This window comes from Spea bombifrons, chromosome 6 (genome assembly GCF_027358695.1).
Source record: "Spea bombifrons isolate aSpeBom1 chromosome 6, aSpeBom1.2.pri, whole genome shotgun sequence".
In the NCBI taxonomy this organism is placed as follows: Eukaryota; Metazoa; Chordata; class Amphibia; order Anura; family Pelobatidae; genus Spea; species Spea bombifrons.
The window spans coordinates 37,850,538-37,864,172 of record NC_071092.1 but is presented as its reverse complement, the minus strand read 5'-3'; the positions used below and the strand labels follow the sequence as shown (position 1 = coordinate 37,864,172).

The following is a 13,635-nucleotide window of genomic DNA, read 5'->3' as shown; positions in this document are numbered from 1 at the left end:
TTTTATACAGGGCCAACTCAGCCTTTGGTTGAAACTTTCTGGTGATGGCCTTTTTATAATGAATAGTGAATGAGAGAGTAAAAATCCCAACTCTTCTGAATTTACAAGGTTAGCTTGTACCTGATCAGTAGGTGGAAGCAAGATTTTTGTACTGATATAATGGTGCACATTGTTAATTATGTATACGTTATACATATTGGTGAGATAATGCAGGACCTTAAAGATTTCCTTTCAGAACACTTTGGCCAGGTTTGCCCCTTCAGAATTCAGTGCTGGTATGGATATGAAATGTCCCAACTCTAACTGGTTTAACGAATAAACCTATAGGGTGCGATTGTATATTACATCAGACTCACCACCAGCAAGCCTCCCGACCTGTGTTGAACTAGTTGGCAGAGGATTGTGGGAGTTGTAGTCCAACAACTGACAAAGCTTACCTGTGTGCTGTGTAGGTGACTAATATAGGAGCTGCGATTATGTTCACTGCGTATACATACCAAACTTTCACGCGCTCTTATAACGGGGCATTTATCTTCCCTTCTGTTTTGATGACTTTTAAGTTGAAACCTTGTTGTGTACCAATTTTTGGATGTGAGTTTGCTCTGTGTCTATGCTGGGTCCGGCTCTCCCAAACTTGCCCAATTTCCAGAGCTTTTCCCTCTCTCAGTGGATGCTCCTTTTTAATGTAAGAAAAGCTGCTATATGATTAATGACGGTTTGGTATAAGGGTACTTGTACTTTCTAAGTTGTTATCCAGTTCAGGAGTGATATAGTGCTATAAAAGGATGAATGCCTACAAGAATTTTATGAAAATAATAATAATAAAAAAAAAATCATCAATTATGGTACTTTTTTTTTCCATTGGGGGGGGTCTACTGAAAATGCACCACACCGCTTATAACGCTTTTTATAATAAAAGAGAAACTTTAGAAGAATACTCAATGTCAACCAAACCATTCCCGTACCGCCCCATGAACAATTTGGGCATCACTTTTGAAGTCATTAGTTTAGAAAAAAGAGACCACTGGAAAGTCCCTGATGATAATATTGCTTTTCAGACTTTGCATCGGAATCGTGTTCTGAGTAGTAGAATACCTCTACTTTTTCTTTTTGTAATATCGTGTGGCTTATGGTTTGTCTAATATAGTTAAAATTAGGCCTGTGTGTTTGTATTCGGGCGAACATGAAAACGAACATGAAGGGTGCGTTTTCGTTGTTCAGCCCGAATACCGAACATGGCGGCGGCAAAACGTAGACGAAGACACATAACACGAAGAATCTTAGTTTTCGTCTTCATTTACTATTCTCCCTGGTCCCTTCCCCAGCTAGCCTACCTTATCTACACAGCATCACGGGTGTTAACAGGAGTGGAAATCCGTGGGTTCGTCATCAGGAGTTAAAGGGCCGTGCAGGGGCCTCCTCAACCAATTGGATGTTTAACTCCTGACTGAGCAACTTTGCCTGAGGAACGGGCGAATGTTCGTGGAATACGAGGATTCCACCCCCATGAAGACGAACTCGAAGAGTTGGCTGGCGCCCAAGTCTAGTTCAAATATGATCAAATAATCTAGACCTGAAACAACGAATCGATAAAATCGATAATAATCGATAATTATCGATTAATCGAGTGATTGATTCGTCGTTGGAGCGTGAGAGAGAGAGAGAGAGAGAGAGAGAGAGAGAGAGAGAGAGAGAGAGAGAGAGAGAGAGAGAGAGAGAGAGAGAGAGAGAGAGAGAGAGAGAGAGAGAGAGAGAGAGAGAGAGAGAGAGAGAGAGAGAGAGAGAGAGAGAGAGAGAGAGAGAGAGAGAGAGAGAGAGAAAATAAATATGATTGCCGGGTGGGAAACTGATGGGGCAGAGTGTGGGTGGGTGGGTGCAGGGCATTTTATTAAATATTTTTTTATCCGATTAATAGATTAATCGAAAAAATAATCGGCCGATTAATCGATTATTAAAATAATCGTTAGTTGCAGCCCTAAAATAATCCAGTTTCCCAACGGCTATCTATATTCCACAGAACAGCTAACTACCTGTCATAGCTTTTGCCTATCAAGCTGTAATTTGTTGTAACAAGAACATTCAGTGATTCTAAAAGCTCATTAGGTCACACTAAACAATTGGAGTATAAAGACAAAATAGGTGATAGTAAATCTTACTGTGATGAAAAACGGTTACTTGAAATCCAATTCTTACTACAAAATAAAAAATAAAGAACAGCAAGAGAAAATGCTGACAATTACCCACAAATTAACAAAAGAAAGTTTCAATGTCCTTCAAAACAAAAGCAACCAACACCAAGTAGTTGTTAAAGGCTGAGTATTTCTTTACTACAGGTTGTGAATCCTTTATTCTCGGATGCGTTTGTATTTAAATGGATTACATCACAAAGACTTTCTATTGTTTTATCTTTGCGTTTGTGACATCACCATGTAGCGCTCGCCCGAATTAACTACTGATGTATTGTAGACTTCTACTAACTATGCCACAGAACTTGAAACGAGATTGTCACTTAAGGTAGGGTTGAACATTTCAGCTCCCCATCGCCATGCATTATAAACATACTTGGGAACTCTCCCGGTTTGGACTGGAGTCTCCATGTCAGTATTTGGACGTTTCCTCTTCCCACCCAAATAACACTTGCCCCCCATCCACTAATGGCCATTCCTGGCAAACTGTAAGGCGCCGGTTAGAGAGCTCCTTAGCAGGCGAGCATCCTCGAGTGGTACGGTGGGGCCTTTTGATCCCGTCTATGGGGGGATCAGAGAGCTACACACCCAGGGGGCTGCCGATGACTTCGTTTTCTTTTGAAGGCTTTTTGAGGGAAAGAGAAGAGGAGTGATAGACGAGGCAGAGAGCGATAGATGAGGCAGAGGGCGATAGGTGAGGCGTGATGGCTTCTTGTTTATGACATCCCTCTTTTTTTATTTAGAAAATGAGCCGGCTGATGGTGAGAGACGGCTGGTGCTTTCGGATGTAGGATAATGTCGCAAAAGAAAAAAAAAACAATATATATATATAAATAAAGTGACCGATCCTGTGCTCTCCCTTCTATGCCAGCAGCACCTTAATTATGTGGTTATGTGGTATGTTAAAAGCACAATCAACTTATAAACCAGCCATTGCACTCACATATTCCATGATATGCGCTCAGACTTTTAACTTTTTAAATCTTTTATTTATTATTCCAAATAAATATTTAATCGCATTACCTCGAGTACGGTCACTTTCCTTTTCGCTCCGGGAGACGTGAAGCTGCTGAAGAACCTCTTGGAGACGAGGTTTGAAGATCTGGTACGGCAAAGTCCTGGGAGTTGGAGATCAACCTCTTTGGAAATATCTATGATGAGCTTTTTCCAATCATGGAATATGTGAGTGCAATGGCTGGCTTATAAGCTGATTGTGCTTTTAACATACTACACCAAGATATATCTCACAAAGAAGTTATACAACTCTGAAACACACATACAGGTTGTGTACAAATAATTTTATAATCAATTGATATATGCTAAGCGCACTTAATATATGTTTTATAGATGCTTTCGGGTGGCTGCGGAAAGTTGCCATTATTCTATCATAGAGGCCAAACGCACATCGATGCACAAGGGACTCAGTCAGAGGTCTCTTTACCATCTCTGCTGTTTGGCTGCCCACCTCAGTATATCAGGTGAAGAGGTCCTGACAGGGGATATGGGGACTGTTAATGAACTACAAATCACATGACATTCAGCCGGCTCTACTAATCCCTACAGAGTGATGTATTAGTATTCGTCACTTCCTCTGTACCGGGCTCCATAGCCCAACCTTGTCGGCTGTTCTCCTTACCTAATCACGTCATGTCGTGTTCAGTCACGCCGCGCTTATCTGCCCGTGTGCCGTGTTCAGTCACGCCGCGCTCACGCTGTCTGCACAGATAAGATTACGAACAAGTAATAAGCAATAAACTGGACCTGCGTGTAACGGAGTTCCTGCGTAGAGTGACATCACAGGCGCCTTTCACTACAAAAAGGGTCCAAACAGGTCTAAGAGATTAAATGTGTGCAAAATATCCTCTATATAGAGAATTACTCCAAAACATGACGGCCGAGCCCTGCCGCAATCCACCGTTACACAGAGATATGTGGTGGAGTGCCCTGCAGCGTATTCCCTAAGGGTGATGGGAGTGACACTCCAGCTGTAATCAGCCATGTTTCAGTAAAAGATTGCTCTAGTGTTGACGTCTCGATCACCCAGCCAGTAATGAAAGCTATAGAGGAACGGACTTCATCAGCATTACCATAAAGCATCGGCTCAGTGTGGTGTCTGAGCAGAGAATTACTGCATACAGCACTGGGGGTTATTACTGTATACAGCGCTGAGGGGTTATTACTGTATAGAGCGCTGGGGGGTTATTACTCTATACAGCTCTGCGGCTTTTTGCTGTATACAGAGCTGGGGGGTTATTACTCTATACAGCACTGGGAGTTATCACTGTATCCAGCGCTGGGGGTTACAATGCTGGGGGTTATTGCTGTACAGCACTGGGGGGTTATTTCTGTATACTTTTCTTTTAAATAAATCAGTCTCCAGGGCACAGAGATCAGCGCAGACCCCTGAGCCCGTCAGGCGCAGGCGCTGTGTATACCTGGCTGTTGGTTATTGTGCTCTGTGCTGTACCTCAGTATTCATTACATATACAGTGTATTATTTACACATATAACCGGTCTTGCACTCCTGGTTAAACATGCCGATGAGTCACATCCAAGTAATCCGGGCTGCTCAGGCCCAGCCTTCTGTGCTGCAAGAGGGAATGAGGGCCATAAAGGAGGAGTGGCAACGAGGACAGGCAGCCCAGCAGTGACAGAAATGGAAAGTGTGAGTGAGGAGTGAGGTTATTCACAGAGAATAGTGAGGTGGGGTGATTTACACATCGGGGAGGAGAGAAGCAGCTAGTGACAGGGAGGAGGGAGGCTGCCGGTTATATAGGGGCTGGGGCTATGGAAACAGGACCGGCTCTAATCCACTCGCTTCACCCCGGGGAGTAACGGCCCTGAAGTAAAGGCTGCAGAGCTACGTTTGGGGCAGAAATGTCTGCCGTGCCCGGGGCCCCCCTGCTTCTGGGGTTTCTGGTGATGCTGGGCACCCCCGGAGTGCTCGGTGCCGGACAGGAGACGGGCGGGGATGGCTCCTGGCTCCCCGGTGCCCATGAGATGCAGGACTTGGCGCAGCTGTCCTGGGAATACCTGCAGTGCTGGCTGTCCCCCGGGGGGTGCGAACCGGGGCAACAGCCTCCTCCAGGTGGGTGACAGTGTGCCGTTAACCCCTTCTTTCCTTCACACCCTTCAAAACTATCCCTCTGCCTGCCCTCACTGCCCCCTCACTACTACCCAACTGCTCCCTCACTGCCCCCTCACTACTACCCGACTGCTCCCTCAACCCCCCCTCACAACTACCCGACTGCTCCCTCAAACCCCCCCTCACAACTACCCGACTGCTCCCTCACAGCCCCCTCACTACTACCCGACTGCTCCCTCACAGCCCCCTCACTACTACCCGACTGCTCCCTCATACCCACTCACTGTCTCCTCATACTCACCTGTTTTACGCATTGTGCTCCAACTTCCAGGTAACATAGTGGAGACTTTTTTTCTTTTAGTTTGAAGTCCGGGTAATCTGTATAAATAAATAAATATATATTTTATTGTATTCATTTCCTTCCATTGTGTTGTTTGTTTTAAGATGATTTAGAGCTCTTGGTTCAGTAAAATCTGTGCCCCCCCCCGACCCATTTACTACCCCCACTTACCCATCGCCACCATCCCCACTCACTTTCCCCCAACACTCCATTCCATCGGCTCCTTAGACATCAGCGAATGCATAGTCCTGTAGCAGAGAAAATGAGTAAAAAAACATTATAATATATAATATATAAGATATAATGTATAGCTATAATAAATAGATATAATATATAAGTAGATATAATATATATATATATAATATAATAAGATACAATATATAATATATTTATATAATATATAAATAGATATAATATATAAGATATAATATATATAATATAATTAGATATAATATATAAGATATAATATATATAATATAATTAGATATAATATATAAGATATGATATAATATATATATATATATATATATATATATAAATAGATATAATATATAAGATATAATATATATAATATAATTAGATATAATATATAAGATATGATGTAATATATATATATATATATATATATATATATATATATATATATATATAAAATATATAAATAGATATAATATATAAGATATTGCTGTGAAGTAGCCGATCCCTGCGAGGGGAAGGAGTGTGATGAGCAGATAAAGCCCATCAGTCTAAAACAATATTATTCAGCAACAAGAGACTGGACACAGACGGAGCCCCTGAACCTGAATACTTTCCTTCATTCATCTCTTCCAGGCTGGACTTGGCCAAGTGTTGGCTGGGAGTCCGTGGAGCTGCTGTCTGACTGGTACAGGAGAGTGTCCGGCGACGCTCATCACACTCATGGGAGGATAATGAACAACATCACAGGTGAGATGATATCATGGAACGCACGGATTAACCCTGCACCTGTGCGATATCAGTTGGTTAATGTGGTATTATGTGTTTTGGTGGTGGGACTATATCTCCCATGTAGCTGAGTCGGCATCCTTGCAGATAAGACGTGTACCTTTGGTTAGTTCTGCATCATAGGAGTTATAGTTCTGCAGATGCTGCTCAGCTACCAGTCAGCTTTTCGTATAGCAGGGTAATTGTAGAAAAATCATTAACCAGGGTATTTCTTTTTATTATTATTATATGTTGTTTTATATAGCGCCATCATATTCCACAGCAAACTTTCCAAATCACACATAAGCATTAGATTTAATATAAAAATAACGACGGGGGCAGGAGCAGCGAACGGAGGAGTAGAGAGAGGCTGGTTACCATTTACTATTCTTGTTATACAGGAATGTTTCGTTGCCAGAGTTTTGTGTGATTTTAGGTAAAATTAGTTAGATTCAATCATTACCATTACAGCAGAATATATAAAGTGAAGCGCGTTCTGTTGGTAGGATTGCAGGAGGATTTGACCCGGAGGGTACACGGCCAGCACCTGGCACACGACTTGATTGTAACTTCCATCAAAAGCTTCCTGAACGGTGAAGAACCCAGGAACTCGCTTGTTCTCGCTTTCCACGGCTGGACAGGCACTGGGAAGAACCTGGCCGCCCGGATCATCGCCGAGAACCTGTATGCGGACAGGCAGCGCAGCGCATGCATCAGAATATTCATCCCACAGCTGCATTTCCCCCATGCTTCACACCTGGAGGCCTATAAGGTAACATTGCTATTACTGTTTTAATGGGAAATAATGATTTTATAAAAAAATAAATTAAAGAATCTGAAGGGTTCACTCACTTATACCAATTCTCAGTCTGATCCCTCCTGCATGTCTGGACTCACCACCTTCTTCTTCCACCGAAGATACAATAGAAGGGGGGACCTGGAAGCGTTGGCGCTTTCATTCTATTTATTGTAAAATAAATGTTATAACAGAATAAAGACGATTGAGCAGTTAATAAAGTTAAACACCTACTTAAAAGCAGAGTGACATGATAAATGTATATGAAAAATAGAACATACCCCTCTATGTCTCTCAATCTGGGGCTAGAATGTCTGGTTTTTGTGTTTTGGGGTAAACCAGACTTATTTTTCTGACTTGCAGGTACAACTCGCAAAGCAGATCAGAGAAGTCTCTTCCCGCTGCATGCAACCTCTCTTTGTGTTCGATGAGGCTGATAAGCTTCCTCCAGCTCTGCTCCCCCCTATCCATGCGCATCTTACCCAGCCAGAGACGGCACAGACAAGGAGCATTTTTCTCTTCCTCAGGTGAGACATCCGAATGCTGCTGTTTGGAGCCCGTAGTGGCTCTCCGCACGGGCCGGTGACATGTCTCTTCTTACTGGGGACCCTAATGCAGATCTTGGTATAAAAGTACAGCCTCACAACCAGTCCACAAGTATAACTAATGGGTGCAACTCGTGGCTACGGGCAACAGCCTGCCGTGCGGTTATCACACTCATTAAAGTGCCTAATATAATTAGGTCTTATTAATTATTAAGTGCTTCATATACCGCCAACCTAGAGTTTGTATGATTTTTCTTCTCATTTCCCATATCAATACAAAAGTTGGCAAAGTCTACACAAAGACTGATATTTGTTTTTCACGACTTCACGATTCAATCTCATTTCCCCCTTTTTACCTTCTAATAAATACAGTGGCACGGGCAGTAATGCCATTAATGAAGTGGCCCTCAGTTTCTGGCGAGCTGGACGTCATCGGGAGGAGATCACGATAAACGACTTGGACCGGCCTTTGAAATCTGCAATAAGGGAGACTCAAGGTACGGGCACCTTGCATATACACGACTAGAATGCCAGGGTTTAAATATGTTCCTAAGAACTGGCTAGGAGAGTCCTCTGGGGTAGGTAATGAGCCTGTCCATGGCTTGTGAAAGCCATTCATCCTGTGGGAGATTTCCTGAAATGCAACGTGGCCCTCCAGCTGTTTTTACTAGAAGACAATATTCAGCAAGCTTTTGACTTGCGAGGAATCAGGAAAGATGTAATCAACACATAGATGAGACCAGGGTGATATTTCTACGAATAGAATCTTCCCCTCTAGCTCGGCTATAACTCCACAGATATAATCTCCACTCCCATAACTCTAGCTACACTGCTTTTAGACGTAGAGTTTTAGGAACCTGTTGGTACTGCCACAACCACAGGGGATTCTGGGTAGGCGCATGCAAATAAGGTCAACAATAATCACCTATTGCCTCTATATCCACTTTATATATGGATCCCTTAAAAGTAATTGCCCGCTGTACAAGACAGCCTTTAGACAAAAGAGGTAAAGAGTTGCAGTAGCCAGATCACCACTCGTGTAGATATAGAGGCAAAAGGTGATAATTATTGACCTTATTTGCATGTGCCAACCCAGACCTAACCGTGTGGTTGTGACAGCACCATGGGATTTCTGAGGGTAAAACAAGCCTTCTGGCTTGTCTGGTGTCTGTAGATGAGTGTTTAATAATGAGTCTACTACCCCCTTAATATTAGTGGAAGGGTTTTCCATCACCTTTACTCTCCATAACCTATGTAATTGTCTTTCTATCGAATGAAAGCGTGCATGAGATACATCCATGTTGGTAGCGTTTGTATTAAATATCTCGGTAAGTTTAGCAGTCATTGGAAATCTGTGCCTCCCGTGACCCTGATAGTCATTTCCTTTTATTTTTATTTAGGCAATAACCCGTTCTTACAACATCTCCTGGCTGAGGGTCTGGTTGATGCCTTGGTGCCTTTCCTGCCGCTGGAGCGGGCTCATGTAAAGATGTGTGCCAGGGATTGCCTCGTGGCACGTTCGCTTCCGTACACAGAAACAACTCTGGAGGCTGTGACCAAAGAGCTGCTGTTTGTGCCAAAAGGAGAGCAGCTGTTTTCTGCCCAGGGGTGTAAGCTGGTGGCGCAGAGAATCAACTTTCTGGAGCTTTAACTCGGTGGGAAATGGACCTTCTCACACACATTGGGTTCAGAGGCCGAGCCCGCGACAGGCTCTTCTAGATACCGCGACGCGCTGCGGCTTGTGCACAGCTTAACTGTATCAGCAAGTCATACGAAGCAGCAGAAGGAAGCGCCTGTTTGTTACAGCAGGCCAAGCTGGAGCTGCACACAGGACGGCCGGATGACTTGGCATGGAGCGCGTCTCTTAGCCGGAGGAAACGAGCTCAAAAGCATCTGCTGTGTGCAAGAAAGTGACGCCGGACTGATTTACAGCGGATCCTATGAAATCTGTTACAGGATACTTACACTTTATTTATAAACTAATATATATATTATATAATGCATATTTGTATATATCAGACTATATTTTTTTTACGCATGTAATAAATATTATTTTATTCTAAACTTGACATCTTGTTTTACGTCCTCAAGTTGCAAATAACCAGTGTTCATCTCGCCCCTTCACGGGCCGTTTCCTATATGTTTCTGTTACGGGAGGGCCGGTGATGGGGCAATAACCGACTGTGCTGTCTGTTTGCTGTCTGCGGCTCGTGCCAAGAGGGCTTCGAGTTCACGTCCTCCACAAAGATAAAAGGCTGCGTCTGATGTAACCGCCCCCTGACAGCCACGCGTGTGTCACCCTGCTGTACACATGCAAGAGCTATAGTGCGACCATATCATTTTCACCTGTGACACACATATACATGTTCAGCCGAAGGCATGATTTCCAGACAAACCTCTCAATAATTCACTCAAACCTTGACTGCTGATCCGAGGCTATCCCTCGTCATAATGGTGCGGACGGCGCCCGTTTAACTATACACTATACAGGGCTTCCTGCAGCTGACATTCACTGAAGTGGGTCCTTCATAATATAAAGTGATGTCGAGAGGTTTTATTCACTAAGCAGAGTTTTACCCTTTATTAAGGCAACACTGCCAAGCTCCTCGAGCAAGAAGGCTAAGCTGGCCCTCCATACTGAATCATGCCATGTACGAGGAGGCTCTGGAGAAACCTCAGTGATTTAAGTTGTAACATATCTCGTGAAAGTAATCACATGTTCAAATCATATGAAATCTAAAATTGTATATTAGGCCTCATTTACAAAGCATATGCTTCCCATTTTATATGCAGAATGGGATTTATCAGGTTGGTGGAATTTGATGAGGTGGTTATCAGCTTCCAAGAGTGAATAGAACTTTATATTAAGAGAAAATTGCTAGAGATGACTCTTTATAACGCATTGAGATGCCCAAAGGGTTTGTTGTACCCATACATCTCCTTGTACAGCGCTCCAGACTGTGTAGGTGCTATATAAATTGTACAGCGCTACGGAATTTGATGGCGCTATATAAAACAATAATGATAATAATATAAATAAAAAGATAACACTAAAACGTAAGAGCCTGTTGTAAAAACGTTGGCCGCGCTGCTTTTGGGGGTTTGTCCTGCCCTGAATGAAATACTTTTATAATTCAGGAGCCAAAAACTCATAGGGCTGGTTCGCTGCCCGCACTACAAACTGGGTGGAAAGGGGCAAAGTTCTGTATCTGGGTCTTCACTATTCTGTGTGCTTAACAGGCTTTATCTGCCTGCCAGGGGTTCAGACACGTTTCACAATATTATACCTTCTGAAGAGTAAAAAAAAATAGCATTTTATCACTAAAACCAGGGTAATGAACTTTATACAGCGATACGGAATATAATGGCGCTATATAAAACAATAAATAAAAATAATGTACATGAGAACATCTGCTTCACATCCTGCCCATACTTCGGTGGTCCGATCAGCAAACCGACGGAGGTGAGAAGGCATTTTCAGTAAAGAATTGTTTTTATTACGTGATCCCCCCCCCCCCAATTCCAATTAAAATTATTATGAATTGCACATTTTTAGTTAATGAGATAAACTGTGATCTTAAATTAACATCAAATGCATTGTTACTTAAAACAGAAAAACAGAATAAAAATAACAAGGAATTTATTAAACTCTGAATACAATTATAATACAATATAATAATTCTGCCAGATTTACGCTGATGTATCATCTACATATAAACGTCCCCCTCGCAGCGAGTTGTTGCTTCATCGTTCATCACAACCTCAGTGAGATTCTGTTTCAAAAATAGCTTGGTTGGCCACAATGATTGAACTATGCATTATGCAGGGCCCTTCTTGTAGCATAATTTAGCAGGAGTGGCCCTTTAATGGATTGGGAGTTAAAACCACGGCTGGTCACCTTTGGCTAGTCTTCATGTCTTGCTGCTGCTCAAAAAATACAAGCATAGATTTTGATGGAAGGTGAGAACCATCCGGCCGATCTAGTCTGCCCGCTTTTGCTTAAATATAAAGGCTCGGTCCTTGATCTGGTCTTAGATTCAGGATAGCTTTATGCCTATAGTATGTACGTTTCAATTCCTCCACTGTATTACCCTCTACCACCTCTGGTGGGAGGCTGTTCCATTTATCTAGCCATCCTTGGGGGACTGGGGACAAGTACAGAAATAATGTATTCATGTTTAAGAAGTCTTAAATCTTAAGTGTATATGACCCTGAATTTGGTTCACAGATTTCTCACTGTACAATAGCCAATAGTAAGACTTCTTATCACCATATTAGTGTATTTATATGGCTACCTTCGGATTATAATTCTTGGTTCCAGGCGCCTTACTACAAGAAAGCAAGCAAGAATTCTAACCCCTGATCTCACTGGGTTCAATAAACGAACCTCCTCAACCCGGTATACACTTCAGATGCCGGGAGTAGGAAGGATTAAGTGCACTCCTCCTGGTGGCCTCGCTGACCCTTAATCATACTTTAACTGAACATTAACAGTACTATAGTGTTAAGCAACTAAATCTCACAGATCCGACGTTTTATTTCATTCTAATCTTAATCACACAATAACATCACAAACTTTTAAAGGGACACTCCAGCCATCATATGGACTTTAATGAATGAGCGTGGAAAGGTCCCTTTTGCTAAAGCATTGGAGGAATTCTGCTTCAAACAGCCAATCGGTTGCAAGAACCATCAGACAATGGAAGAGCACTCACTGAGTACCAGAATCCCAGCAGTGGTGGTAGCGCCGCAACATTTTTGTGGTAAAAGCATATGTTCTGGCTTGCCTGGTGGATGTTAGTGTTTAATAATGCCTCTTCTACCCCCTTAAGTGGAGGGGTTTTCCACCACCTTTACCCACCATAACTTATGTAATGTCTGTCATGTATGGCTCCAAGCATCAAGCTGTACGGCAGAATCCAATCTCATGGTGTTGAGTTCCATTAAGGATGAAACGGCCGCGGCTCCTTACGTTGGGTGTATTTTAACATGCATTCTTCTTTAGTAGGGCTGTCACCGACAGTAAACTTTTTTTTGGTCTATTTTATTCGATAAGTGTCTGCTTTTGCGTCATATAGCAAAAAAAATAAAAAAAAGTATTTTAAGTGAATAAAGAATTTCTGTAAAGCGCTTGAGCATTTAATTGCACTGTTATGTCGGATAAGCAGAACGCTCAGCAGATAAATCAAAATGGGCTTGGGCAGAACACAAAAACACAATGTAAAGCATTTTGCCCCCCCCCTACCCCATCTGGAGTGCCCTTTATGGAACAAAGCAAAGAGACTAAATAAACCAGTAAACACATACAGTGAGCAGAGGCTTCAAGTTTATTTGCGATAAAATATTGCAATTTTCTTTATCCTTTAATCTTTTTTGTGTTTTCTTTCCCTTTTCTTAAAAATAACAAAAAGAAATGTGGCGTTCGCTCAAGGGGTCACATTCACATCACATGTAACACTGTTAGCAGTTCACAGTCAGAGAGTAAACCAGTGAGAATTAAATTAAAAAACAGCAACAAATTATATTACAAGATTTAAAAAAATACAAAAGAAAAAACATCAAAAAACACTGGTGGCGCGGAGACTCGTGGCAGAGACGGCCCCCGGGCCAACGTTTCCAAAGGAAATTCAGAAATGAATAGTTTTCTTATTTTCTTCCATGCAGTAAGAACGGTGCCTTTTAGTGTTCCCTGGAAAACAGTGTCGGGCTACGTGTAGCCT

General features: G+C 42.5%; 1 protein-coding gene across 1 annotated transcript; it reads left to right on the top strand.

Annotated features, from left to right (window-relative positions):
- Positions 1 to 4,820: 4,820 nt before the first annotated feature.
- Positions 4,821 to 9,966, top strand: TOR3A (torsin family 3 member A). The gene is made up of 6 exons (XM_053469868.1): positions 4,821 to 5,274; positions 6,443 to 6,556; positions 7,081 to 7,346; positions 7,734 to 7,897; positions 8,288 to 8,412; positions 9,316 to 9,966. The coding sequence occupies exons 1-6, from the start codon at positions 5,064 to 5,066 to the stop codon at positions 9,564 to 9,566; spliced, it is 1,131 nt and encodes a 376-aa protein (XP_053325843.1). The 5' UTR covers positions 4,821 to 5,063; the 3' UTR covers positions 9,567 to 9,966.
- The last annotated feature ends 3,669 nt before the right edge of the window (positions 9,967 to 13,635 follow it).